The sequence below is a fragment of the Salmo trutta genome, chromosome 16 (genome assembly GCF_901001165.1).
Source record: "Salmo trutta chromosome 16, fSalTru1.1, whole genome shotgun sequence".
Taxonomy (NCBI): domain Eukaryota; kingdom Metazoa; phylum Chordata; class Actinopteri; order Salmoniformes; family Salmonidae; genus Salmo; species Salmo trutta.
In genome coordinates this window covers 23,766,569-23,793,492 of record NC_042972.1, presented here as the reverse complement: position 1 = coordinate 23,793,492, position 26,924 = coordinate 23,766,569, and the positions used below count along the sequence as shown (strand labels likewise).

Genomic DNA, 26,924 nt, shown 5'->3' with positions numbered 1-26,924 from the left:
GACACTCTCTCACTGACCTCCATACAAAATATCCTTGCTTGATGAGCGAAAAAAAAATCTAAATGCCACCTGATGAGGAAAACAGATTGTGGGCCTGGTTATCCCTCTCACTTCACCTCTTCCTCTCTGGATACGTTTAATAGCCTACCTTTTAAGAGTGGGATGGTTTTCAGACAGACAAATAAGGGCGATCAATATTTATTTGTAGGCAATGAAGTAAACTATAGCCTAATCCTATTTAGGAAGTACATTTTCTTGGAAAGATAACTGTCCCATGGTTCTCTGCCCATGCATACATAGGCTTTATTTAACCTACTCTATTTAATTGAGACCACACTCAAACCTGATCTCGCAAGTATGGCTACTGAACTTGAAGCAGCAAGAATGAGAGCAGACACTTTCTCTTGAGCTAGGTGTTGCATATAAGATATAGCATACCTTTTAGGAGGATGATTTGCAGGCAGAGACAAATAAATGTGTAATCAATATTTAGTGAAAATGAAAAAGTGCAATGCTTGCTCACCCAGGGAGATCATCAGGTTGGTTAAGCACTCTACACTTTTTTCCATTATCAATATCTTTTCGAATGATATTTAATTTAAACAATAACTGCCACGTGATTCTAGGCAGCACATTTTATTTCATTGAGACCACACGTGTACTAAGCACACTTGATTTCGCACGCACAACAAGAGGAGAGGTATACAATTGGTAGGTCTAGGCTAACACATGCAAAGCAGAAAGACGACGGTTTCCAAATAATCTGCGGGACAACTAACATATTTTAATCTCAAAAGTGTCTGTCTGAACGCTAGCTTCCAACCGCATCATGAAACATGCCGACCCCGCCGAAATGATAGTATATCTGTCAGGATCTGCAGTAGTAATGTGAAGTTCGCCTGTTTTTAGTGACTCAAATCTTTTCGACTGATTCAGTCAAAAGAATGAATCGTTGGACTCATTTCGATAATTTGAGTCAGTAATGCACAAACTCGGAAATGAAAACTCGAAAGTGTCATGATTCTACAAGTCTCCTGTTCGCATTTCGTTCACCATTCAATAGGGGGCTTATTGGACCTGCCATTTGTGATTGAGACGTTTAAAAGGTGTTCTTTAAACAATGTACATTTGTTAATTGCCAGGCATATAAATACGATTATTTAGTGATACATTTGAAACTAGGTCGAGTTGTGGCTGCAACCGGACTAGATTGTGAACGACTCTTGGCGGAATGCATTGCTTGACTGCCATGAGAGTGATACCCACAATATCGTTCGCGAACTGCAGCACCCTAGACGATTTTGTTCTCTAGTTTGAGTTTGTTGAGCAGAGGCTGTATGTTTTGGTTGTGTCTATCGTAACATTCAATAATAAATTAACTGCATTCCTTATTGCACCATGCGATCAATTATCAGTTCTAAACATATATTTTTCTTCTCTATGCTGCCTGCAGCATGATCTATTTTTCCTTGCCCACATACAGTTGCTGGTCGTGCTCTGGACTCGCTGTGCCGGAGGAGCGTATTAATCCTGATGAAAAATTAATTGCGGCCAGGAGGTCAAATGACTGACTAAAATGAACGAGTCACTCTGAAAAAACAAATCATGACTCTCGAGTCAGTTAAAAGATTTGTTCAAAAATAACGAATCCTTCGTGAAAAGCACATCACCAACCTGCATGTCTCGCGGACATCCCGCAGGAATGCAGCCCTCTCTCTACTCTGCACCTGCCATCCTCTTCAAGGACAAGCAAGGTTACAGATGTGTTATGTATGGTACGACGTGCTGTACGTCATACTATACGTTGTTATGGTTTACGACAGTGTGCTGCTTTACGGATGAATGGGTTGTCAGGATGAGTGGCATGTCATTAAAAACACATGTCATTAAACGACAGAGTGATGTACAATGTGAAACCGTGCAGATGTGCGTTCTTCTACAGCTAGGCTAGATATAACATTGGCGACGAAGATGGCTGAATTCAGTTTCCTCGCCGTGCCTGGCGAACTTCCAGTCCCGTGGAATAACTGGCTTGATAGCTTTAACACTTATATCGAAGCTATAAGTGGACAGCACTGCTCCGTCACTGCCTCGGTACAGAGGGACAGAGGATTTTCAGAGCGCTTGGATCGGCTCCTACATTCACTGCTGCAGTCAGCCTCCTACAGAACCACTTCGCCGGGAAAGAGCGAGTGCTCCTCCGACGCTACCGGCTACGGAAGAGACACCAACGGCCGGGTGAGTCCATTCAAAGCTACGTGGCTAATCTGAGGGATTTGGCTAGCTCTTGTAACTATGGGACACTTCAGGACGAGATTATCAGGGATCAGTTGATAGAGGGGACGTTATGTGAAAAAACAAGGGAGAAACTGATTTGGAATCGGATAATTTACAACTAGATGGAGCTATTAAAATAGCACTCCAGGTTGAAGCGGCGTTGGAATGCTCTACTATGCTAACAGACAGATCTGCAGCATACACTCGGCCCCAGCCATTCTCACACGGCAGCTTCAGCCCGAGCAGGCGCACTACAACGATCACGCGCTGCGCATGGCCTCCCACGTTGATAGCTGCATGGACACAGACACCGGCATGCCCGTGCAGCAGGCACACAGACAAACGAACAGAAGTAGCTGTGGCAACTGTGGGGCTAGCTCTCACAATTCAAGGGCTTCAAACTGCCCAGCCCGTGGGAAAATATGCAAGAACTGTTCAAAATACAATCACTTTGCGAAAGTGTGTCGTTCTGCCCCAGCTTTTAGCCCCACTCAGAACAGGCCCTTATTTTCATCTCACTCTCATCATGAACACACAGAAATCCGAACCGTCTCCACCAACCATGTGTCATTCAGGACATGCACTGTGCAGCTGGGTGAGGTGGGTTTGCCTTTGCTGCTGGATACTGGCGCTGCGGTGTCATTGCTCAACCTTGCCACTTACTACAAGTTTTTCAGTCACCTACCACTCCAACAGCCCTCCACTGCCCTGTGTGGGTACGGTAGATCCAAGATAGACATTGTAGGCACCCTCCAGGTCCCAGTACACTAAGCATCTGCCATCATTCACATTTCATGTTGCAAAGCGGGGTGCCAACCTCTTGGGCCTCGACCTCTTCACAGGCTTGGGATTCACGCTGAGAGATGACAGTGGGTCAGCTATCCACCAGGTTACCTGCACATGGCAACAGAATTGGCCAACTCTGTTTGATGGACTGGGCTGCCTCACAGCCTTTACTCACAGGCCCCTAGTGAATCCGGAAGTGACCCCAGTCATGCAGCCCCTGCGGCGCATTCCCTTTGCACTGCGTGTTGATGTCACAAAAGATCTCCAGGCACTGTTGGATGCAGGCATCATTGAGCCAGTCAACGCTGCCCCCTGGATTTCAAACTTAGTCATTGCAACCAAAAAGTCAGGTGGAATCCGGACCTGCGTGGATCTTCGTGCTGTGAACAAGGCCGTTGTCCCGGATAAGTACCCCTTGCCTACAGCTGAGGAGCTGACCGCACAATTCCATGGCTCCACGATCTTCACGAAGCTTGACCTTCGTCAGGGTTATCTTCAGGTACCCCTCCATGCAGCTAGCAGAGATCTCACTACCTTTGTCACACATGCTGGCGTGTTCAGATATACACGCATGCCTTTTGGACTTAGCTCCGCCCCCAGCTGCTTCCAGAAGGTGATGAGCACCATCCTCGCTGGAATACCTGGGGTGGCGGTCTATCTGGATGACATCGTGGTCCATGGTCCTGACCTCCACATCCATGATTATCGACTCCACAGAGTATTCAGCGCTCTACTGCAGAACAACCTGACCCTTAACGGTGGAAAGTGCACCTTTGCAGCTCCAGCCGTCGAGTTTGTGGGGTTCCGCTTCTCGGCCAAAGGCATTGCCCCACTCATGTCGAACATTGAAGCCGTCCACAGGATCCCGGAACCGACCTCAGCCTCTCAGGTGGCATCATTCTTGGGCATGACAGCCTACTACCTCCGGTTTCTGCCCCACTACTCCCAGACCACAGCGCCCCTTCGCCAGCTCCTCAAGAAGGATGAGCCATGGGCCTGGACGGCAGCCTGCTCAGACGCGGTCCGCTCACCGAAGAGCCAGCTCACCACAGCCCCAGTCTTGGCTCACTTTGACCCCATCTGCCCCACCATTGTCACATGTGACGCCTCAGCTGGAGCACTAGGAGCTGTCCTCTCACAGCTGCAGAATGGCATTGAGAGACCCGTCGCCTTCGCCTCAAGGGCCCTGAGCCCCACAGAACAACGGTACTCTGTGGGCGAACGAGAAGCACTGGCCTGTGTCTGGGCGTGCGAAAGGTGGCACCTCTACCTCTATGGCCGTCTGTTCACGCTCCGAACCGACCACCAGTCCCTCACAACGCTACTGTCGCCATCAGGAACTGGCCACAAGCCACTTCGGCTGCACAGATGGGCCGACCGCCTCAGACAGTACGACTATCAGCTGAAGTTCACTCCAGGGAGGGATAACGTGGTGGCAGACCTCCTCTCACGCTCCTTTGACGCTCCTACTCTGACCGTCTTGCCAGACGACAATGAAACAGAGCTCGTATAAATGCTTTACGCTCCTCTTCAGTCAGTCGTCTCACTGGAGGAGCTGAAGCAAGCATCGGAACAGGATCCCACACTGTCTACCCTGCGCACCTACATACGCACTGGATGGCTAGCACACGTGCCGGAAGAGCTGGCGACATTCGCCAGGGCGAAGCACGAACTGTCTTGCTGGGAAGAAGTCTGTGTCTCTCGAGGGTTTTGCACTGTGGTCCCAAGTGGTCTGTGTGCGCGTGTTCTATCCATGGCGCACGAGGGGCACTTGGGCATAGTGAAGGTAAAACAGCGATGTCGAGACCTTGTGTGGTGGCCAGGCATCGACCACGACATTGAAGCCCTGGTCAGGGATTGTGCTGCATGCCTCCTCAGTGGGAAAACAGAACAGTCCGCCCCACCCCCCTGCAGCCTCTCGCATGGCCGTCCCGCCTCTGGGAGCACATCCAACTGGACATCTGTGGCGAGGTCCATGGTCACGCAGTCCCTCACCATCAGCGCTTCCTGGTGGTGGTGTATGACTTCCACTCTAAGTGGCCAGAAGTGGTTCCTGTCGGAACTGTCACAGCACAGGCCATCGTGGACATCCTAGACAGCCTGTTCACAAGGTGGGGCCTGCCCCTCACCCTTACCATGGACAATGGGCCCCAGCTAATCTCTGCCGAGTTCTCCTCATATCTCAGCAACAAGGGAATCAAACACATCCGCACGGCCTACTACAACCCACAAGCTAACGGAGGGGTGGAACGCTTCAACCAAACGTTGAAGAACGGCATCAGAGCGCACCTGGTCCAGGGGTGCACGTTCCAAACTGCTTTGAATCAAACGCTAATGCACTACAGAGCAAGCAAACACACAACAACACAGGTCTCCCCGGCATCCCTCATGCTAGGTCATGAGATGGAACTGCCACTGGACAGACTCAGAACACAGAGAGTAGCAGAACCGGTGACTAGGTGCACCCAAGAAAAGCAGGCAGTGACCAGGCACCAAAGAGAAATGAAACAGCGTTTTGACAAGGCACACAGGGTGAAGAAGTCAATCATCCAAGTGTCTGACTGGGTCCGAGCCCGACGGCCTCAGCAGTGCAACAAAATGGCCTCATTATGGTCGGACCCCCTGCAGGTCAGTCGACAATTGGGGCCCGCCACATTCATGTTGAGCAATGGATCACGCTGGCACGCCAGCCGCCTCAGAAAAGTCCCTGCCCCTCAAGGAATACAAATGCACACAGAACAGACATGCAGGCCAGAGATGCCACCGGATGGACCTCCCCCACCACTACCACCCGAGCCCCAGCCTCTACGGGCTCCCCAAGGGCCAGAGCCACAAGCGGTGGCGGTTGCAGAAAGGCCTATGCGGGCACGAACTCGCCCTGCTCATCTGGGGGACTACTTAACCTCTTTTCATTCTTAGGCTTCGGTAGGTGTCTTAGTCAACCTCCAGGTTAATGGACTGAACTGGCTAGTTTGGAGAGTCCTTCCGTTTAAGGGTTAATGTTTTATTTCTTACAGGTATCACTCTAGGTTCTTGCCCTATGGACATTTTATATATGGTACCAGTCCCTGGTTTTGGAAAGGGGGGGGAAATGTTATGTATGGTACGACGTGCTGTACGTCATACTATACGTTGTTATGGTTTGCGACAGTGTGCTGCTTTACGGATGAATGGGTTGTCAGGATGAGTGGCACATGTCATTAAACGACAGAGTGATGTACAATGTGAAACCATGCAGATGTGCGTTCTTCTACAGCTAGGCTAGATATAACAAGATGCTCAGAACATTCTAAGCTATTTGTGTCCTCAAATACTTAAAAAAATATCTCCCTACCCTTAAGAATTATTCTCATGAGTCTATGACATTCTGGAGTTTAGTTTAAAGGAGCAATATGTGATTGCTAGACTACTTAAATTGTTTTGACTTATAAATACAGGGCTTAACATGAACGTTTTTAGCTACATTCTAAAAATTAAAGGTTTCTGGATGAACCTTTAGGGGTTCTTCAAATTGAACCTGTGGGGGAACTCCTATAAATTCCTTATATTAAGCAAATCAGACAGCACCATTCTCCTGTTTTTTTATTTACTTACGCATAGCCAGGGGCACACTCCAACACTGAGACATAATTTACAAATTAAGAATTTGTGTTTAGTGAGTCTGCCAGATCAGAGGCATTAGGGATGACCAGGGATGTTCCCTTGATAAGTGTGTGAATTGGACCATTTTCCTGTCCCGCTAAGCATTCAAAATGTAACGAGTACTTTTGGGTGTCAGGGGAAATGTAAGGAATACTTATGTAAATAAGTTTTTCTGTTTTTTACTTTTAATACATTTGCTATGTCATTATGTGTAGATTGATGAGGGAAAAAATCTATTTAATTTTAGAATAAGGCTGTAACGTGATAAAATGTGGAAAAAGTCAAGGGGTCTGAATAATTTCCGAATGCACTGTATATAAAAACATAGGCCTAAGACTATTCATCCTTTAAAGAGGGTTCATACAGACATTGGCAAGTCAAATTCAAGGACTTCCAGGGACTTTTTCAAGCACTTAATTGTAATTTTCAAGGACCTCAAATTTATATAATTGTATTTATAGGGCCCAAACTTAAAAAAAACACATGCAAACATATTGCCAATTACTACTTTAACAAAAATGTTTTGTGTTTTCTTTGGGGGAGGAGGGTCCTTGCCAATGCATTGATATTTGAATTTGTATTACATTCTAAAATATGTGAGAATAATGTGGACATTTCCTGACTAAATAGATTGGATGCATGCATTCTGTAGCCTCAGCCTGGTCTCATAGTCTAGACTTAACAAAGTAAATGTAAATCCGGGACACTCACATTAGTATGACACTGTGGTGTGGTTACATAAGACAGATGGTTATTTAAGGCATAAATTAGGGTAGGGTGGTTGGTCCTGGTAGATGGGTGACACAAATGTCTAGCAACCCAAAGGTTTGCGAGTTTGAATCTCTTCACGGACAACTTTAGCATTTAAGCTAATTAGCAACTTTTCAACTACTTACAACTATTGAGCTACTTTGCAACTACTTTGCATGTTAGCTAACCATTCCCCTGACCTTAACCCCTTTAGCTATCCCTTCCATTAACCCTAACCTTAACCCGTAACATAGCATATGTTACGAATTTGTAACATAGCATATGTTTAAAAAATGTGTAACATATTGTATGTTTTGCAAATTTGTTACATATTGTGCGTTCTGCAAATTCACAACATATAATACGAATTGTAGTTCGTAACATATTATAAGAAATGGGTGATGGACATCCACAAATTAATGCATACCATACAAAACGGAACATTGCATACTATACTGAACAAAAATATAAACGCAACATGTACATTTTTGGTCCCATGTTTCATGAGCTGAAATAACAGATCTCAGAAATGTTCCATATGCACAAAAATCTTATTTCTCTCAAATGTTGTGCCCAAATTTCTTTATATCACTGTTAGTGAGCATTTATCCTTTGCCAAGATCCACCTGACAGGGGTGGCATATCAAGAAGTTGATTAAACAGCATGATCAAATCCAAAGGTGCACCTTGTGCTGGGGACAATAAAAGCCCACTCTAAAATGTGCAGTTTTGTCACACAACACAATGCCACAGATGTCTCAAGTTTTGAGGGAGCGTGCAACTGACATCTTGACTGCAGTAATGTATAACACAGCTGTTGCCAGAGAATGTAATGTTCATTTCTCCACCATAAGCCGCCTCCAACGTCGTTTTAGAGAATTTGGCAGTACGTCCAACTGACCTCACAACTGCAGACCACAGGCATGGCGTTGTGGGGGTGAGCGATCTGCTGATGTCAACGTTGTGAACAGTATGCCCAATGGTGGCTGTAGTGTTATGGTATGGGCAGGCATAAGCAGTGGACAAAGAACCCGATTGCATTTTATCGATAGCAATTTGAATGCACAGAGATACCGTGATGAGATCCTGAGGCCCATTACCATGGCCCCATGTCGCAAGGAACTGTACACAATTCCTAGAAGCTGAAAATGTCCCAGTTCTTCCATGGCCTCAAAAGACATGTCCGCCATTGAGCATGTTTGGGATGATCTGGACTGACGTGTATGATGTGTTCCAGTTCCCGCCAATATCCAGCAACTTTGCACAACAATTGAAGAGCAGTGGGACAACATTTTACAGGCCACAATCAACAGCCTGATCAACTCTATGCGAAGGAGCTGTGTCGCGCTGCATGAGGCAAATGGTGGTCACACCAGATACTGGCTGCATTCCAAACACTTCCCTCAGTACTCAAATCTGATGACGTATCATGACGTCTGACAAGTTTACACAAGCAGGTGAAGGGGCGAGGGAGGAAGGAAGGAAGGATTTTTAAGTGGACTGCCCTTGCCCGGAAATTCGGCACTCGTTCGTCCCACGACGATTGTGTTTTCAGCCACCGGTAGCTTGTGTGTGCTTTTATTTCTACAATTTCCAAAAGCTAACCAAACAAAAGCATAATTACTTTTACAAGATGTGTTTGTGCATTAGTAGCACAATTTCAAACTTATTTATATTCGTTTTTACTTACACTTGTATGTTGACTTCTCAATATTGACGTTGAGGTTTCAAGTTTTGGCGGACCTTTCTTAGCGGATGTACAATTGTCGCAAATTGAATAATGGGGCATTTCAGGCCACGAAGTGAACATAATTGTACACTCGCAAACTCCATTAAAAACGAGGGCTGAGGGCTTAGGTTGCAAACTTCCCTTGCTTGGCTAATCATTTGGACCAATGAAAAATATGGCCGTGGGCATACCCCCAAGGGCATAGGGTGAGGGTAAGTGAATGAGGGTGTGTCTTTTATGAGTTTGAAACGCAGCCAACGACTGGTTTTCTGATCCACGCCCCTACCTTTTTCTTTAAGGAATCTGTGACCAACAGATGCATATCTGTATACCCAGTCATGTGAAATCCATAGATTAGGGCCTAAAGACAGATTTCCTTATATGAACCGTAACTGAGTAAAGTTGTTGTATCTTGTGTTTATATTTTTGTTCAGTATAAGTGTCGTAAAGCAAAAATATATACAAACAGTACACGATCTGATGAAATTACTTCAGAAAGGGGAAGAAGAGAGTCCAGGCTCTGTCACAGCCAGCCGCGACCGGGAGACCCATGGGGCGGGAGACCCACAATTGGCCCAGCGTCGTCCGGGTTTTGGCCGGCAGGGATGTCCATGTCCCATCACGCACTAGCAACTCCTGTGCAGTGCACGCTAACAGGTGCACGGTGTTTCCTCCGACACATTGGTGCGGCTGGCTTCCGGGTTAAGTGGGCATTGTGTCAAGAAGCAGTGCGGCTTGGTAAGGTTGTGTTTCGGAGGACACATGGCTCTCAATCTTTGCCTCTCCCGAGTCTGTACGGGAGTTGCAGCGATGAGACAAGACTGTAACTACCAATTGGATACCACGAAATTGGGAAGAAAAAGGGGTAAAAGTGACAACAGCAACAAAAAAAAGAAAAAAAAGAAAGGGGAAGAAGATAGGGATGTCTTCTCTCCCCCCACCTGTTTGCTCTGGCAATTGAACCACTTGCAGAAATAATTAAACAGGACCCAAACATAACAAGTGTCAGTATTGTAAACATGAATATTAACTAAATTTCTTAGCAGATGACCCCCTGATATACCTGACCAACAGTGGAGGCTGCATAATAATGGCTGGAATGGAGTCAATAGAATGGTATCAACCACATGGTTTCCATGTGTTTTATACCATTCCATTCACTCCATTCCAGCCATTATTATGAGCCGTCCCCCCTCAGCAGCCTCCACTGCTGACCAATATTGAATACTCAATGCCCCACAATATCTTCAGAATCTCAGGATATAAAATGAACATGGAAAAAAAAAAATCACAAAATATTATGGATAGGCTCCCAAATGGCTCCCTAGTGGCGCAGCGGTCTAAGGCACTGAATCTCAGTGCAAGAGGTGTCACTTCAGGCACCCTGGTTTGAATCCAGGTTGTATCACAACCGGCTGTGATTGGGAGTGTCATAGGGCGGCGCACAATTGGCCCAGCATTGGGTTTGGCTGGTGAAGGCCGTCATTGTAAATAAGAATTTGTTCTTAACTGACAAACCTAGTTAAATAAAGGTTAAATACAAATTCATAAAAATAGGTAAAATAAAATGCAGAACTCATGATCTATAGCAATCCTTTTAAATGGACCACAAAAAATATCAAATACTTAGGATGCTTAATAATTGACAACAAAATGCAAATATTTAAAGATAAAGTTATCCCATTACTCAACAATATGAAAGCAGATCTAATTAAATGGAACAATCTTCCAATAAATCTTACAGGTAGAATAAAGCTCTTCAGAATGGCATGGTTCCCAAAGTGTTTATATTTATTCTCGGTAATACCAATGACACCACTGAAGACATTCTTTAAAAAAGTATCCTTGGTCATAACAGACATGAGCAAATACAACTCATAGAATAAAAAGGAAAGTATCACATCTTTCCAAGACAGAGGGTGGTTTTAACCTTCCAGACATGGAAAAGTATCAACTCTGTACCCAGGGCTTTTACTTGTGACATATAGTTAAATGCAGTAAAGAGGAACAATGGGTACATATTGAAGATGTGCGTGCTCATACCCAGAATATTTTTACTTGGTTATTTTCTAAGGATAAAGAACATTAACAACTTCATAGTTAAGAACACAACAATATAGAAGAAAATGAAACATTCTTCAAGAACCGACATCACTCCCTAAAAACATAACCTTATTGAACAATCATTGGATAGCTTTTCATAATTCACCAATAAATGTGACTCATCACCTGGATTCGGTCTTATGTAGCAACATTTGGATTTCTGTTTTTTACAATGGATAAAAGTAGAGACTCAGAGCTACAAAACAGTGTATCATACACTGCATTTGAGGAAACAATGGGAAAGTAATTATGCTTTGAATGTTGATCAACTTGTAAACTCTTTTGGTACTACTATTGGAATTCCCTTCTTTGTCTACACCCATTCAGCAATGTTCACACCTTCTTAAGCCTTAGCCCCACCCATCTCTTTAATGGTTGATCCGTGCGTTCTGTACTAACTTGCCCGCTACTTCCAGACATCTAAGAGAGAGAACAGCTCACTGAACATTACTCGCCCTAGTAGAGCTGGTTAGGCTGTTATGTTATCCAGAGCGTTGGTGACTGCAACTGTGCTGTCAGATTGTCCGTTCGTAAATTCAGAGCGTTTCGCATTCGCATCCAGCTCCAATAGACAGACTACTATATGGCAGACCAATCCAATCTCTCGGCATGTCCAGCCCACTCATTATCTCAGCCAATCATGGCTAGCGGGAAGGATGCTCACTTTTTCTGTGGCTAAACTAACTAGGCTCGCAAGTTAACAACTTTATTCGTATTTAGAGATGGCATAAAAGTTTGATATTAAGGCACATGAAAGTTCACAAGTTCACATGCATTGTGCTAAAAAATAAAAAAAATAATGTTCAAACAGCTCTCCTGTGACGTCGTGACATGCGACATATGAATCGGGTCACAAATTGGTCTACATGGAAAACTAAAGGCATAAAATGACGTGGTAACATTAATGACTTGGTAATAGGAAATACATCTATTTCTATGACAGAATTTTGGACTGACCAATGTAGATATTTTAAAATACACGCACCTTAAAGTTTTCATATCAAGACATGAATCCTATGAGTCAGAAAAGGAAATTCATATGATAGGTAAATTATACAAAACTTTGCAGAGAGCCTATCCAACCAACCAAGACTTAAAATACCTGATATCGGCACAAGCTGGAGGGAATGTTGGAACATAACTAACAAAATTACAGTTAACAATTTACACTTAATCCAGTATAAACTAATGGTAAGATTCACAAATTCTACAGCACAAAGGCACATCATGTCGTCAGTGTAAAACTAACAATAATCCATGTCTCCTAGGAATGCTATGAAATCCAAAAGTTATGGGAGAAGTTGACTGTCAGAAGTATTACAATGTAAATTGACTTTAATCTGTCTGTCTGAATATATCAAGACATGGCATATGAGGGTGCAGTGAGATACCCAATGGGTTGCACTATACTTTTCTCCTCAACCATGTTGAAAAAATGTATACTTAATGTAACGTAGACACTGGGAGTCAAGAAGCAGGTGGTAAGTTTACTATAACAAATAACATGAACGATACAACGTAGGAGAAGCGCCTAGACATGAAAACAGAAACAATACCACCTGGGAGTGCCAGATAAAGGGGAGGTAACGGAGTCCAGGTGTGCTAAATGAGGAAGCGCAGGTGTGCGTAATGATGAAAGCCAGGTGCTTGTAATGATGGTTCCCAGGACCGGTGGTTAGTAAACCGGCAACGTCGAAAGCAGGAGTGGAGGAGCGGGAGTAGACGTGACAATTAAAAACTGGAAATCAACCAATCCTCCATCGTTAAAACAATGGAACGGTCCAACGATTTATTGTCTAAATATTGAAAGTGTGTGGATGATGGAGAGAAACAAAATGGTGCAGTTTGAGGCCATGTGGCTGAGAGTGATACAGGTGCTGGAGATGGGGGTGTGAGCAGGTGGGTCTTGGCAGGGATGTATGTGGATGGTTTTGTGGTGTTAAAAAAAAATCATAAAATGGATTTAATCCAATTTGATTTCAGGCTGTAACAACATTTGGAATAACAATTACTTCACCATGCTCAAAGGGATATTCAATGTCTGCTTTTTTTTTTTACTCATATACCAATAGGTGCCCTTCTCTGCAAGGCATTGGAAAATCTCTCTGGTCTTTGTGGTTGAATCTGTGTTTGAAATTCACTGCTCGACTTAAGGATCAGAGATGAGGTAGTCATTTAACACTTATTGCACACATAATGAGTCCATGCAACTTATTATGTGACATGTTAAGCAAATTCTTATTACTGAACTTATTTAGCATTGCCATAAATGGATTTGTATATATGTATTGACTCTACATTTTCAGCTTTTCATTTTTTATTAATTAAAAAAAGTGTAAACACAATTCCAGTTTGACATTATGGAGTATTGTGTGTAGGCCAGTAACACATCTACATTTAATCCATTTTAAATTCATTTAAATGTGGAAAAAGTCAAGGGGTGTGAATACTTTCTGAAGGCACTGTAAACTGCCTCTACCCTCTGTTCTATTGGCGAATTCGCAATCACTGTAAAACAAACTAGACAAGCTCCGTTCAATGGGACCTGAAGAACTGTAATATCCTATGATTCACAGAGTCATGGCTAAACGAGGACATAGTTAATATAAATCTGTTTTTTTCTATACATCGGCAGGACAGAACAGCAGTGTTTCGTAAATGCAAGGGCAGGGCTGTGTCTCTTTGTTAACAACAGCTAATTGCATGGTTTGTCTACATAAGCTGGTTCAAGCATTCATGACATTACCCTGAAGAAGGCACAGTGATGCCGAAACCTTGGCGTTTTACCCAATACATTACTGGGAGTTTATTATAGTGTGCGACTCTTATACCTTACAGCTGGTGCGCCATCTCTAATATTAAGGAAGTTTCGAGGTTCTGCTCTATTTACCATCACAAACTGATGCTGGCACTAAGATCGCTCTCAACAAGCTACATAGGGTCATAAGCCAACAACAAAATGCTCATCCAGAGCCAGCGCTCCTGGTGATTTTTAATGCAGGAAAACTAAAATCCTTCTGACAAATTTCTACCAGCATTTCACCTGTGCAACTAGAAGGGGAAAAACCTCCTAGATCACCTTCGCTCCACACACAGATGACGAACAAAGCTCTCTCTAGTCCTCCATTTTGTAAATCTTACCAAAACTCTAGTCTCCTGATTGTTATTTACAAGCAAACACTCAAAACAGGAAGTACCAGTGACACACTCAATTCGGAAGTGGGCCGATGTTGTGGATGCTAAACTACAGGACTGTTTTGCAAGCACAGACTGGAATATGTTCCGGGATTCATCCGATGGCATTGAGGAGTTTACCACATCAGTCACGGCTTCATTGTTAATAAGTGCATCTACGACGTCATCCCCACAGTGACCCTATGTTAATATTCCAACCAGAAGCCATGGATTACAGGAAACATCCATACTGAGATAAAGGCTAGAGTGGCCACTTTCAAGGAGCGGGACACTAACTCTTACGCTTATAAGAAATCCCACTACACCCTCCGACAACCATCAAACAGGCAAAGCATCAAAACAGGATGAAAATCGAATCCTACTAAACCGTATCTGACACTCATTGAATATGGCAGGGCATGTGAACTATCAAGGATTTCAAATGGAAACTCAGCCATCAGCTGCCCAGTGACACCAGCCTACCAGACAAGCTAAATGCCTTCTATGCTCGATTTGAGGCAAGCAACGCTGAACCATGGGTGAGAGCACCAGCTGTTCCGGACGATTGTTTGATCACGCTCCCTGTAGCCGATGTGAGTAAGACTTTTAAACAGGTTAACATTCACAAGGCCGCAGGGCCAGACAAATAAGGACACGTAATCAGAGTATGCACTGACCAGCTGGCAAGTGTCTTAGATTACATTTTCAACCTCTCCCTGATGCAGTCTGTAATACCTAGATGTTTCAAACATAATTATTGTGCCCAACAATGCCAAGGTAACTTGTCTAAATGACTATCACCCTGTAGTACTCACATTTGTAGCCATGAAATGCTTTGAAAGGGTGACACCCTGGACAACCAGTGAAGAGGCGACTCCGGGATGCTGGCCTTGTAGGCAGAGTTGCAAAGAAAAAGCCATATCTAAGACCGGCCAATAAAATATTAAGATGGGCAAAAGAACACAGACACAGGACAGAGGAACTCTGCCTAGACCAGCATCCTGGAGTTGCATCTTCACTGTTGACGTTGAGACTGGTGTTTTGCGGGTACTTTTTAATGAAGCTGACAGTTGAGGACTTGTGAGGCATCTGTTTCTCAAACTAGACACTCTAATGTACTTGCCCTCCTGCTCAGTTGTGCACCGGGGCCTCCCACTCCTCTTTCTATTCTGGTTAGGGCCAGTTTGCGCTGTTCTGTGAAGGGAGTAGTACACTGCATTGTACGAGATCTTTAGTTTCTTGGCAATTTCTCACATGGAATAGCTTTCATTTCTCAGAACAAGAATAGACTGACGAGTTCCAGAAGAAAGTTCTTTGTTTCTAGCCATTTTGAGCCTGCAATTCAAACCCACATATGCTCATGCTCCAGATACTCAACTAGTCTAAAGAAGGCCAGTTTTATTGCTTCTTTAATCAGGACAACACTTTTCAGCTGTGCTAACGTAATTGCAAAAGGGTTTTCTAATGATCAATTAGCCTTTTAAAATGATAAACTTGGATTAGCTAACACAACATGCCATTGGAACACAGGAGTGATGGTTGCTAGTGATGGGCCTCTGTACGCCCATGTAGATATTCCATAAAAAATCTGTAGTTTCCAGCTACAATAGTCATTCACAACGTCAACAATGTCTATGCTATATTTCTGATCAATTTGATGTTATTTTAATGGACAAAAATGTGCTTTTCTTTCAAAAACAAGGACATTTCTAAGTGACCCCCACTACCGTTCATAAGTTTATGTAAATTCCATATTTCTGTATTTTACTTTCAATAAATTAGCAGACATTTTTTTTAAACTTGTTTTCTCTTTGTTATTATGGGGTCTTGTGTGTAGATGGGTGAGAAAAAAATCTATATTATCTACTTAGAATTCAGTCTGTTCCACAATATAATGTGGAATAAGTTGTGTATGAATGCTTTCTGAAGGCACTGTAGTTGCTAGCAGGCGTCAATAAAACTAGGTCAGTGTGATAATCTTTATTCTTTAATTAGTTTAATTAGATGATTTAGTCACAATAAGCCCTTTCCCTTATCTGAGGTTAAGATCAATTAACAAATTAGTTCCTAAGCCAATTTAGCCAATTTTAGACCCAATGACATAGGGCACCAAAATGGTATAAACCCCCCTACCTGGACAACCTAGCATAGGCAAAGGTTGACAGCCAGATCAGATCTCAGCTTGTCTTTCTCTTGCATTTGTTGGATATCCACTGAGTGAAGATGCAGAACGGCACAGAAGGAAGCAACTTCTACATTCCCATGTCCAACAGGACTGGGCTTGTAAGGAGTCCTTTTCTATACCAACAGTACTACTTGGCGCCTCCATGGCAATACTATTGTCTTGCCTTCTATGTGTTCTTCCTGATCTGTTTTGGATTCCCCATCAATGGTCTGACCCTGTATGTCACAGCCACAAACAAGAAGCTCCGGCAACCCCTAAACTTCATCCTGGTCAACTTGGCTGCAGCTGGAATGATCATGGTCCTCTTTGGATTCACCATCACCATCACATCTGCTCTTAACGGCTACTTCATCTTTGGGCCAATGGGCTGTGCTATTGAGGGCTTCATGGCTACACTTGGCGGTAAGAAATATAATTAAAAATACTATGGAATCTACTTCAGTTTAAACTCATTTAAAATAATGATACGCTGTACCCAAAGTATTTGAAAATCAATTTGGAATTGAAAGTACTGTACTCAAAGTTTAGAACATTTAGAACTGAAATAAATGATTTCAGATTGTGGTTTCATTCTCCAGGTGAGGTTGCCCTGTGGTCTCTGGTAGTGCTGGCTGTCGAGAGATACATTGTGGTCTGCAAGCCCATGGGAAGCTTCACGTTCACTTCCACCCATGCTGGTGCTGGTGTTGCATTCACCTGGGTAGCTGCTATGGCTTGTGCTGCTCCCCCACTGTTTGGATGGTCCAGGTAAGCTGTAACCAGTGTAGAAAATTTGAAGTAACATAAAATGTTATTCACATGCTATTCAAGTCATGCTCCATCCACCATCAATCCTACTCACTCACACACAATGATAATATTGTGCATTTCTATTTCTCTTAGGTACATCCCAGAGGGCATGCAGTGCTCATGTGGACCTGACTACTACACCTTGGCCGAAGGCTTCAACAATGAATCATATGTGATCTACATGTTTACATGTCACTTCATATTCCCAGTCTGTTTGATCGCCTTCACTTATGGAAGCCTGGTCCTCACAGTCAAGGCGGTAAGTGACTTCTTACACAAACAACATTTATCTAGCAGTTCCACATAGTGTGCATAGTACAAAATGATAGTTCTCCACTCTGATGTCTTGATTATCTTAATTTTCAGGCTGCAGCTTCCCAGCAGGACTCAGCATCTACCCAGAAAGCTGAGAAGGAAGTCACACGTATGTGCATCCTGATGGTTTGTGGTTTCATGATCGCCTGGACCCCCTATGCCAGCCTTGCTGCCTGGATCTTCTTCAACAAAGGAATTGCTTTCAGTGCCCAGTCCATGGCTGTACCTGCCTTCTTCTCCAAGAGCTCAGCTTTGTTCAACCCCATTATCTATGTGCTGATGAACAAACAGGTTGGTAACAGACATTTTTTGCTCTACTTGGAACACTGAGTTTGACCTAGCAGCATTAGAATAGATTTTTTGTTAAATATATTTTGACTTGTCATGCTCATTGCTTTTCATTCTTTATACATGTTTTACCTTTTCTACTTACTCTTTGAGTTTGACCTAGCAGCAACATATTATTTTTTTGTTTAATGTCTTATGCTCATTGCTTTTCATTATTTTCCCTTCCAGTTCCGTGGCTGCATGCTGGCCGCTGTAGGGATGAAAGCAGAAGAAGATGAGACGTCTGTATCAGCAAGCAAGACAGAAGTTTCTTCTGTGGGCCCTGCATAGACTTTCCCTCATCCTGCACTTCATGCCCTCTGATTTCTACCCTTGTCTAATGCTCTACAATACATGGACTGTTTTTTAAGACTTCTAACAATTGGACATTATGTGCAGATTATTATATTTACTTGTAACAATTGGACTCCAAAACAAACACAAGAACTGCATTTTGCTTCTTAGATTCCTAAAATGAACTGACTAAACAGTTTTTGTAATACGTTTACTGCAGGTTGTGACATCTAATAAAACACCTGTTTCTTGTTCTCTTTGCTCTCACCGCAGTCAAGAGACAACTCCCCAACTGGAGGGCTATAATTTACGATGGTAACATCTAAAGGCAAGCTCAACAATAAGACACAACCTAGTTTCTACAGTTCATAAGGAACACGAGATATGACGCAAAACCTCTCTTCACTAACAATGCGTCATTCTGCACCGTGTCACTCAATGTAGTTGAGATTGGATCACGAGATTGTATTTTTATGTTATTGTGAGGCTAGCAATTATTTTGCTGGCATGTGTCATCATTTAATGTAAATATTTTATAAATAACAAAATTGTGGTACTAGATAAATAAATACATGCATAACAAAGACTTCTTTGTTGTTGTGATATTCATTTGACAACTGATTTCCAATCCTACCTTCATTCATGTCCAGTGGGTAGCAGGGGAGAGCTGTGCCATTATTTTTACATTCAGCATCACTCCATTAAGAAAATAACAGTATTCTTTCTAACAAAGATATCTACATATATTTTATAACGTTGTGTATCCCTGGAAATAACCAGGATTTATGTAAAAATTTCTTAACTGACTTGCCTAGTAAAATAAAGGTTAAATAAAACATTTAAAACATCTGAGAGCAGCTCTCCCTTTCTTTCGATCCTATCAATAATATCGATGCATGCCTCAATGACGCATTTAGCAAACGTTTTCTCTGCATGGTATTTTAGGAAACACGTTACGTCTTCGGCGTTGTAGAAAAGATGCATCGTTAAAACACTGGTAAACCTAAATTCCATCACCATTGGGAAACTGGGCCCAGGGTTGGCAGAAGGCATGATTGGTAAATATACCCCTATGAATTGTGACACTTTAAAAAAAATTTTTTTTTACCAAAGACTCAACAATTAGACATTAGTTAAATTTATTCCTGCTAATAAAAACGACCAAATAATCCATGCGCACCTCAGAATATTTTACTCCCGATAGCTTGAAGTATTTGAAATAGCCTAATCGGTTGCTGTCAGTTTGCGAAGAAAAGTAAGGTTAGTAATTATTTATTATTATGATATAACAAGTGAAACGTTTTAATTGAAGGTCTATCACAAACCTATTTTTGTAGCATTTCTGGCAGGCTAATAAAACCATGTTGTTTGCAGCAGAAACTAGCCTGATCGCTCAAATTCATTCATTTATTTGTGATGGATACGTCAACTGTACGTTTAGGCTACTGTTAAAGTGCTCATATAGGCTGCTTCTCTGCCAGAGCGTGTGATATAATTAGTCCTACCGCTATGTGAGGTCTAATCAATTATCTTATGAGATCACTACTCCCTAGATTGATTCTATTGATGGAAAACCATTGTTTACTTCTTGTGTCACATACCGTGCATCTCTGGAGAGACCTGAAAATTGACTGGCTTTCATCAAGCTGCCCACTCAAGAAAAAACTTCAAACTGTAAACAGTGCCTACAACCTAGTTCAGGTTGTCAGTCAACCTACCAGGGTAGTTACAAATACCACAGGAATTAAATAATCATGGATTGATCACATCTTTACTAATGCTGCAGAAATGTGCTTTAAAAGAGGTATCCAAATCCATAGGATGTAGTGATCACAATTTAGTAGCCATATCTAGGAAAACCAAAGGCTAGGCCTAACATAGTCATACAATACGTTTGTAGTGATTCTGATGTTATTTGTGGTGTGTAGTGATGAGCAACCAGACGCTGCACTTGACACATTTATGGAATTGCTTATTCCAGTTACTAATAAGCATGCACCCATTAAGATAATGACTGTAAAAACTGTTAAATTCCCTTGGATTGATGAGGAATTTAAAAATTGTATGTTTGAGAAGGGTGAGGCAAAAGGTACAGTACGGCAAATAAGTCTGGCAGCCCAATCGATTGCTAACGTATTGCAAATTAAGAAATCATGTGACTAAACTGAATAAACATTTAAAAAAAACTATACTATGAAACCAAAATAAGTGATGTAAAGAATGATAGTAAGAAGCTTTGGACCACCTTAAATGACATTTTGGGATAAAAGTCAAACTCGTCTTCCTCATTCATTGAATCAGATGGCTCATTCATTACAAAACCCACTGATATTGCAAACTATTTTAATTACTTTTTCATTGGCAAGATAATCAAACTTAGGCATGACATGCCAGCAACAAACACTGACACTACATATCCAAGTATATCTGACCAAATTATGAAAGACAAGCACTGGACTTTTAATTTCAGTAAAGTGAGCGTGGAAGAGGTAAACATTTTTAGGGGTCTATCAACAATGACAAGCCACTTCGGTCTGACAATCTGGATGGAAAATTACTGAGGATAATAGCAGATGATATTGCCACTCCTATTTGCCATATTTTCAATTTAAGCCTACTAGAAAGTGTGTGCCCTCAGACCTGGAGGGAAGCAAAAGTAGTTCCGCTACCCAAGAATAGTAAAGCCCCCTTTACTGGCTTAAATAGCCAACCAATAAGCCTGTTACCAACCCTTAAAAAACGTATTGAAAATATGGTTTGACCAGATACAATGCTATTTTACAGTAAATAAATTGACAACACGCTTATAGGGAAAGACATTCAACAAGGACAACACTTACACAAATGACTGATGATTGGCTGAGATAAATTGATGATAAAACGATTGTGGGGGCTGTTTTGTTAGACTTCAGTGCGGCTTTTGACATTATCGATCATAGTCTGCTGCTGGAAAAACGTATGTGTTATGGCTTTACACCCACTGCTATATTGTGGATAAAGAGTTACTTGTCTAACAGAACACAGAGGGTGTTCTTTAACGTAACCCTCTCCAACATAATCCAGGTAAATATCAATTCTCCAGGGTAGCTGTTTAGAGCCCTTACTTTTGTCAATCTTTACTAATGACATGCAACTGGCTTTGAGTAAAGCCAGTGTGTCTATGTATGCGGATGACTCAACACTATACATGTCAGCAACCACAGCAACTGAAATTACTGCAACACTTAACAAAGAGCTGCAGTTACTTTTCACACCAAAGTACGTTAATCTCTAGGAGACAGAACACATTTTTGACGTCTTGGCTGATTTCTTTAGATTTTCCCATGATGTCAAGCAAAGAGGCACTGAGTTTGAAGGTATGCCTTGAAATACATCCACATGTACACCTCCAATTGACTCAAATTATGTCAATTAGCCTATCAGAAGCTTCTAAAGCCATTACATAATTCTCTGGAATTGTCCAAGCTGTTTAAAGGCACAGTCAACTTAGTGTATGTAAACTTCTGACCCACTGGAATTGTGATACAGTAAATTACAAGTGAAATAATCTGTCTGTAAACAATTGTTGGAAAATGACTTGTGTCATGCACAAAGTAGATTTCTTAACCGACTTGCCAAAACGATAGTTTGTTAACAAGAAATTTGTGGAGTGGTTGAAAAATGAGTTTTAATGACTCCAACCTAAGTGTATGTAAACTTCCGACTTCAACTGTATATACAGGCGAGTGCCTTTCCAAATCATGTCCAATCAATAGAATTGACCACAGGTGAACTCCAATCAAGTTGTAGAAACATCTCTAGGGTGATCAATGGGAACAGCATGCACCTGAGGTTAATTTTGAGTCTCATAACAAAGGGTCTGAACACTTACGTAAATAAGGTATGTTTTTTTTATATTTAATAAATGTGCAAACATTTCTTTAAAAAACAGTTTTTGCTTTGTCATCATGGGGTATTGTGTGTAGATTGATGAGGATAATTTTTTATTTAATCCATTTTAGAATAAGGCTGTAATGTAACAAAATGTGGAAAAAGTAAAGGGGTCTGAATACTTTCTGAATGCCTGTAACCTGTATAAAGTGACGCAGGTGTGCAGAAAAAGCATCTAATGACTCACTTACAGATGTAGGATCTTAATTTTAGCTAGTTTGCTACATCAGGAAAATATTCCTTCAGCAACAGGAAATTTGAATTATTATGTGGATTATAATTAAAACCTCTTAGAGCGGAGATCTCGCTAGTGGGATCAAATTCGACAACATCTGGTGAAATCGGAGCGCGCCAAATTCAAAATACAAAATCGTAATATTAAACATTCATGAAAATACAAGTGTCATACATGATTCTTTAGCTTAGAATCTTGGTAATCGAACTGCGTTGTCAGATTTCAAAAAGGCTTTACGGCGAAAGCATAGCATTCAAGTGTCTGAGGACTGCTCCTCACATTAGCATATTATCCAAACCAGCACAGGCGTCATGAAATAACAAATAGCGATAAAATAAATCACTTACTTTTGAAGATCTTCCTCTGTTTGCAATCGCAATGGTCCCAGCTACACAATGAATGGTCCTTTTGTTTGATAAAGTCCTTCTTTATATCCCAAAAACGCAGTTTAGTTGGCGCCATTGAATTCAATAATCCAGTCCTTCAACATGCATACAAAGGATTCCAAAAAGTTACCAGCAAAGTTGGTCCGAACGAGTCAAACAATGTTTTTTATTAATCCTCAGATTGTCTAATATCTACATAAATTATAATATTTTAGATGGAGATTACTATGTTCAATAGCAAAGGAAAAGAACGAAGAGCGCGCACACATTCTGTAATGGTTTCTATTGAGAAGTAGAGGAGTCAGGCGCAGGACACAGGAATAAGTGTAAACAAAACGTGTTTACTCAAATTTATCAATAAACTTCTCACAGAAAATAACATGGTTTTAAAAAACCACCAACAACCACAAAACAGGAAACAATCACGGACAAGACAAACAGGAAAGGCAGAGGGTTAAATAATGAACATAATTAGGGAAATCAAAAACAGGTGTAAACAATAAAGACAAAACCAAACGAACAGTGAAACATCGATCGGTGGTAACTAGTAAGCCGGTGACGTCGACCGCCGAACCCCGCCCGAACAAGGAGAGGGGTCGACTTCGGCGGGAGTTGTGACACATTCATGCGCGCAAAAAGACTACTTTTGCCCTGGTGCTCAACTTAGAACGACAACAAATACTTCTTCATTTTTCAAAAAAACAAGCCAGAAACCCTGTATAAAAACTGTTGACATCTACTGGAAGCCATAGGAACTGCAATCTGGGAGGCGTAAATTAGATCTTTTAATAGCATTGCATTGGAAGAAATTCTGAGCTCAAATTTTTTTATTTCCGAATGGATTCTCCTCGGGTTTTCGCCTGCTATATCAGTTCTGTTATACTCACAGACATTATTTTAACAGTTTTAGAAACTTCAGAGTGTTTTCTATCCAATTCTATTATATGCATATCCTAGCTTCTGGGCCTGAGTAACAGGCAGTTTACTTTGGGCACGTCAGACAGGCGGAAATTCAGGAAACTAGCCTTACTCGCAGAGAGGTTAATGGAGATTTTTGCTTCGGTTGATACATTTTATTTTGGATATACAAACTTCAGAAGCCTTTTTAAACCTCAAATACACTACACATTTTACATGTCCTGCTTTGCAGGAAGGTTCTCCAAGTGGTTTGAGGCAGGCATTAGATTACGAAGGTGCAATGTTAATAACGATTGTTTTGCATTAAGCTCAGCGATTTAACAACGCTCCTACGAAGGTTCTAACGATGAACTTAGCCTTAAGATGCTTTTGGGCCTTTTTGGACCACGTCTGATTCACAAAGAAGATTCGTCCAGTCCCTTTGGAGATTTCAATAATTAAACAGTATTTTTTGGGACTGCAGATTACCAACGTGGAGCTGTATTTACCACCAGGTATCTGTGTTATCTTTTGGCGATATCACCACTGTGCATGCCCTTGGTGAGTGTCTGTTAGATTATAGCCAAAAGTGTTTTTTGGGGATTGTAGTGCGTGTCTCATAGATCGTGTAATCATTCAGTTGCCTGAGTACTTTTTATCGACAGCGTAGTCTTGTACAGTAACAGCGCCTCCCTTGTCCACTGGGCGGATGCCTATATACTGTATGTGTCATTCTGGAGATTTAAGGGCTTGTCTCTCAGAGTGGGTAAAGTTATATCTGACATTTCCTATTGCCTTTAGCTTGGATATGTCTTTACGCACCAGTCTGTAGTACGTATCCACAGCTGGATCAATAGGACCTGGTGGAATGAACATAGCTGGAGCCTGAAACACACTTTTTGTGGGGACAAAGGGGTTGCAAACTCTAAAGGACAGTTTCAGATGCAACGTGCGTATGAATTAGTTGTCACGCCCTGATCTGTTTCACCTGTCCTCTACCCCCCTCCAGGTGTCACCCATCTTCCCTATTATCCCCTGTGTATTTATACCTGTGTTCTCTGTCTGTTTTCTGCCAGTTCCTCTTTTTCGTTCAGCTTACCAGCCTTTTTCCTGTCAGCTCCTATCATTTCCCAACCTCTCTTTGCTAGTCCTCCCGGTTTTGACCTTTGCCTGTCCTGACCCTGTACCCTCCCGCCTGACCTCTCTGCTTGACCCTGAGCCTGCCTGCCATCCTGTACCTTTGCTCCACCTCTGGATTACTGAACCCTGCATGTCCCTGAGTCCGCCTGCCGTCCTGTACCTTTTCCTAACCCTGGTTTATCAACTTCTGCCTGTCTTGACCTGTCTTTGCCAGCCCCTGTTGCTACAATAAACAGTGTTACTTCGACAGTCTGCATCTGGGTCTTACCTTGATTCCTGATATTAGTAGTCGAAACGCGTTGCAGTTGTGTGTCCTGATATTCAAGCTGATTTGCTCCTATATTTATTATTTTGTATATATTTTCTGTAAATAGTTCACTAAAGTTTACTGCACCATACTGGCTGCCTACTTATTTGCATTCTCCAATAAAAAAAATGGCACAATAGACACTGTAAGAAATATCCACATTTTTGAGAATTAGCATCCACACATGGGGGCAGCTTCATCTCAATGTATTTTTCCATTTTAGATTTGTGTAATTTTGTCTTTCTAATAATTCTAATAGTATTTAGTTTGTCGTATGGATTTCCCACGCTAAATGCACATATGAAGCTTGTTGGTGCTTCCTTATGTACCCAAAACATTTAAAAATGATTTATTCCCCTATATCCATGAAAATGAGCTGATACTGCTCTTTATTATTTACGATTTATTTCTGATATTTTAGCATAATTAAATTGATTTATATTAGGGTGTTTCTATTCCAAGAACAGTAGCCTATGTATTGCCTACCTAAAATATCCATTAATACATTTTAAGTCCTTCAAAGTAGAAACCACATATCCTAATGTTAAAATATAAACTAGAAATAGGCTACTGTGGGTGTGATAGGCTAAATAATTACAACTGAATAGGCCTAATTAAAATAATGTTGATAAAGGAAACACAACATTTGAGGCAGAGCATGCCCAGAGCTTGTGGCTGAGTAGTACCAGAGTGAAATTGGATCTGGAGAGAAGGCCAACAATTTTTTTTAAATGTGCTCAATTATGCTCTGTTTCTCTCTCCACACTCGCCCACTTACATGCTCTGACATTCAAAAGCAGCCCTGCTTTAGGCTATCAAAGAACTGGCAGTCATATCAATGGATGGAATCAGTGAATGAATGGCTGCAGCAAACATTACATTGTCTGACAAGGTGCATAACAAATTAGGCAATATTAGACAAAATAGCAATTATCTCGTTTGAACGACTTAGTATCTTGTTTGAACGACTTAGAAAAAACATTTCAGTAAATCATTCAAATTATATATTAAGTCAATCAAATGAGATACTAAGTCATTTGAACGAGATACTAAATCGTTCAAACAAGATAATTCCAAGAGTCAACTTTTTTTTGTGGGGGAGGGGGAGTCTTGGGCTTCAGGGCGTTCCATATTTGACCCGTTTCAGGAAACTTGGTGTATGTTGCAAGGCACGACTTCACCGGAGAGTCAGTTGAACATTTATTTTTATTTTTTAATGAAAATGCGTTTTTTGGGCAGAAATGCCTTCTGAAACATTTGAACTTTCATGTGCCTTAATAACAAACTTGTATGCCATCTGTAAATACGAATAAAGTTGTTAAATTACGAGCCTAGTTGGTTTAACGTCAGAAAAAGTTGGGAACCTTCCCGCTAGCCATGATTGGCTGATATAATGAGTGGGCTGGACATGCCGAGAGATGAGTTTCAGATTTGTCTGTCATGTAGCATCTTCTGTCTATGAAATGAGCTGCTCGGTATGCATAGATAATCCTTTCTACTGCAGTTTTTTTGAAAGATATAACATTAGCCATGGAGAACTGCAAATGGGTTGCTACTGCTCTCAATTACATTGCTGCCCTGAATTTATCAAATGGACTACATTCTGGTGGACGATCATGTCATGGTGACTGAAAATGAATCAGACGATGAGGAAATCT

General features: G+C 41.8%; 1 protein-coding gene across 1 annotated transcript; it reads left to right on the top strand.

Annotated features, from left to right (window-relative positions):
* Positions 1-16,561: 16,561 nt before the first annotated feature.
* LOC115150341 (green-sensitive opsin-2) lies at positions 16,562-19,065 on the top strand. Its single transcript, XM_029693531.1, has 5 exons — positions 16,562-17,048; positions 17,225-17,393; positions 17,529-17,694; positions 17,802-18,041; positions 18,267-19,065. The coding sequence occupies exons 1-5, from the start codon at positions 16,685-16,687 to the stop codon at positions 18,366-18,368; spliced, it is 1,041 nt and encodes a 346-aa protein (XP_029549391.1). The 5' UTR covers positions 16,562-16,684; the 3' UTR covers positions 18,369-19,065.
* The last annotated feature ends 7,859 nt before the right edge of the window (positions 19,066-26,924 follow it).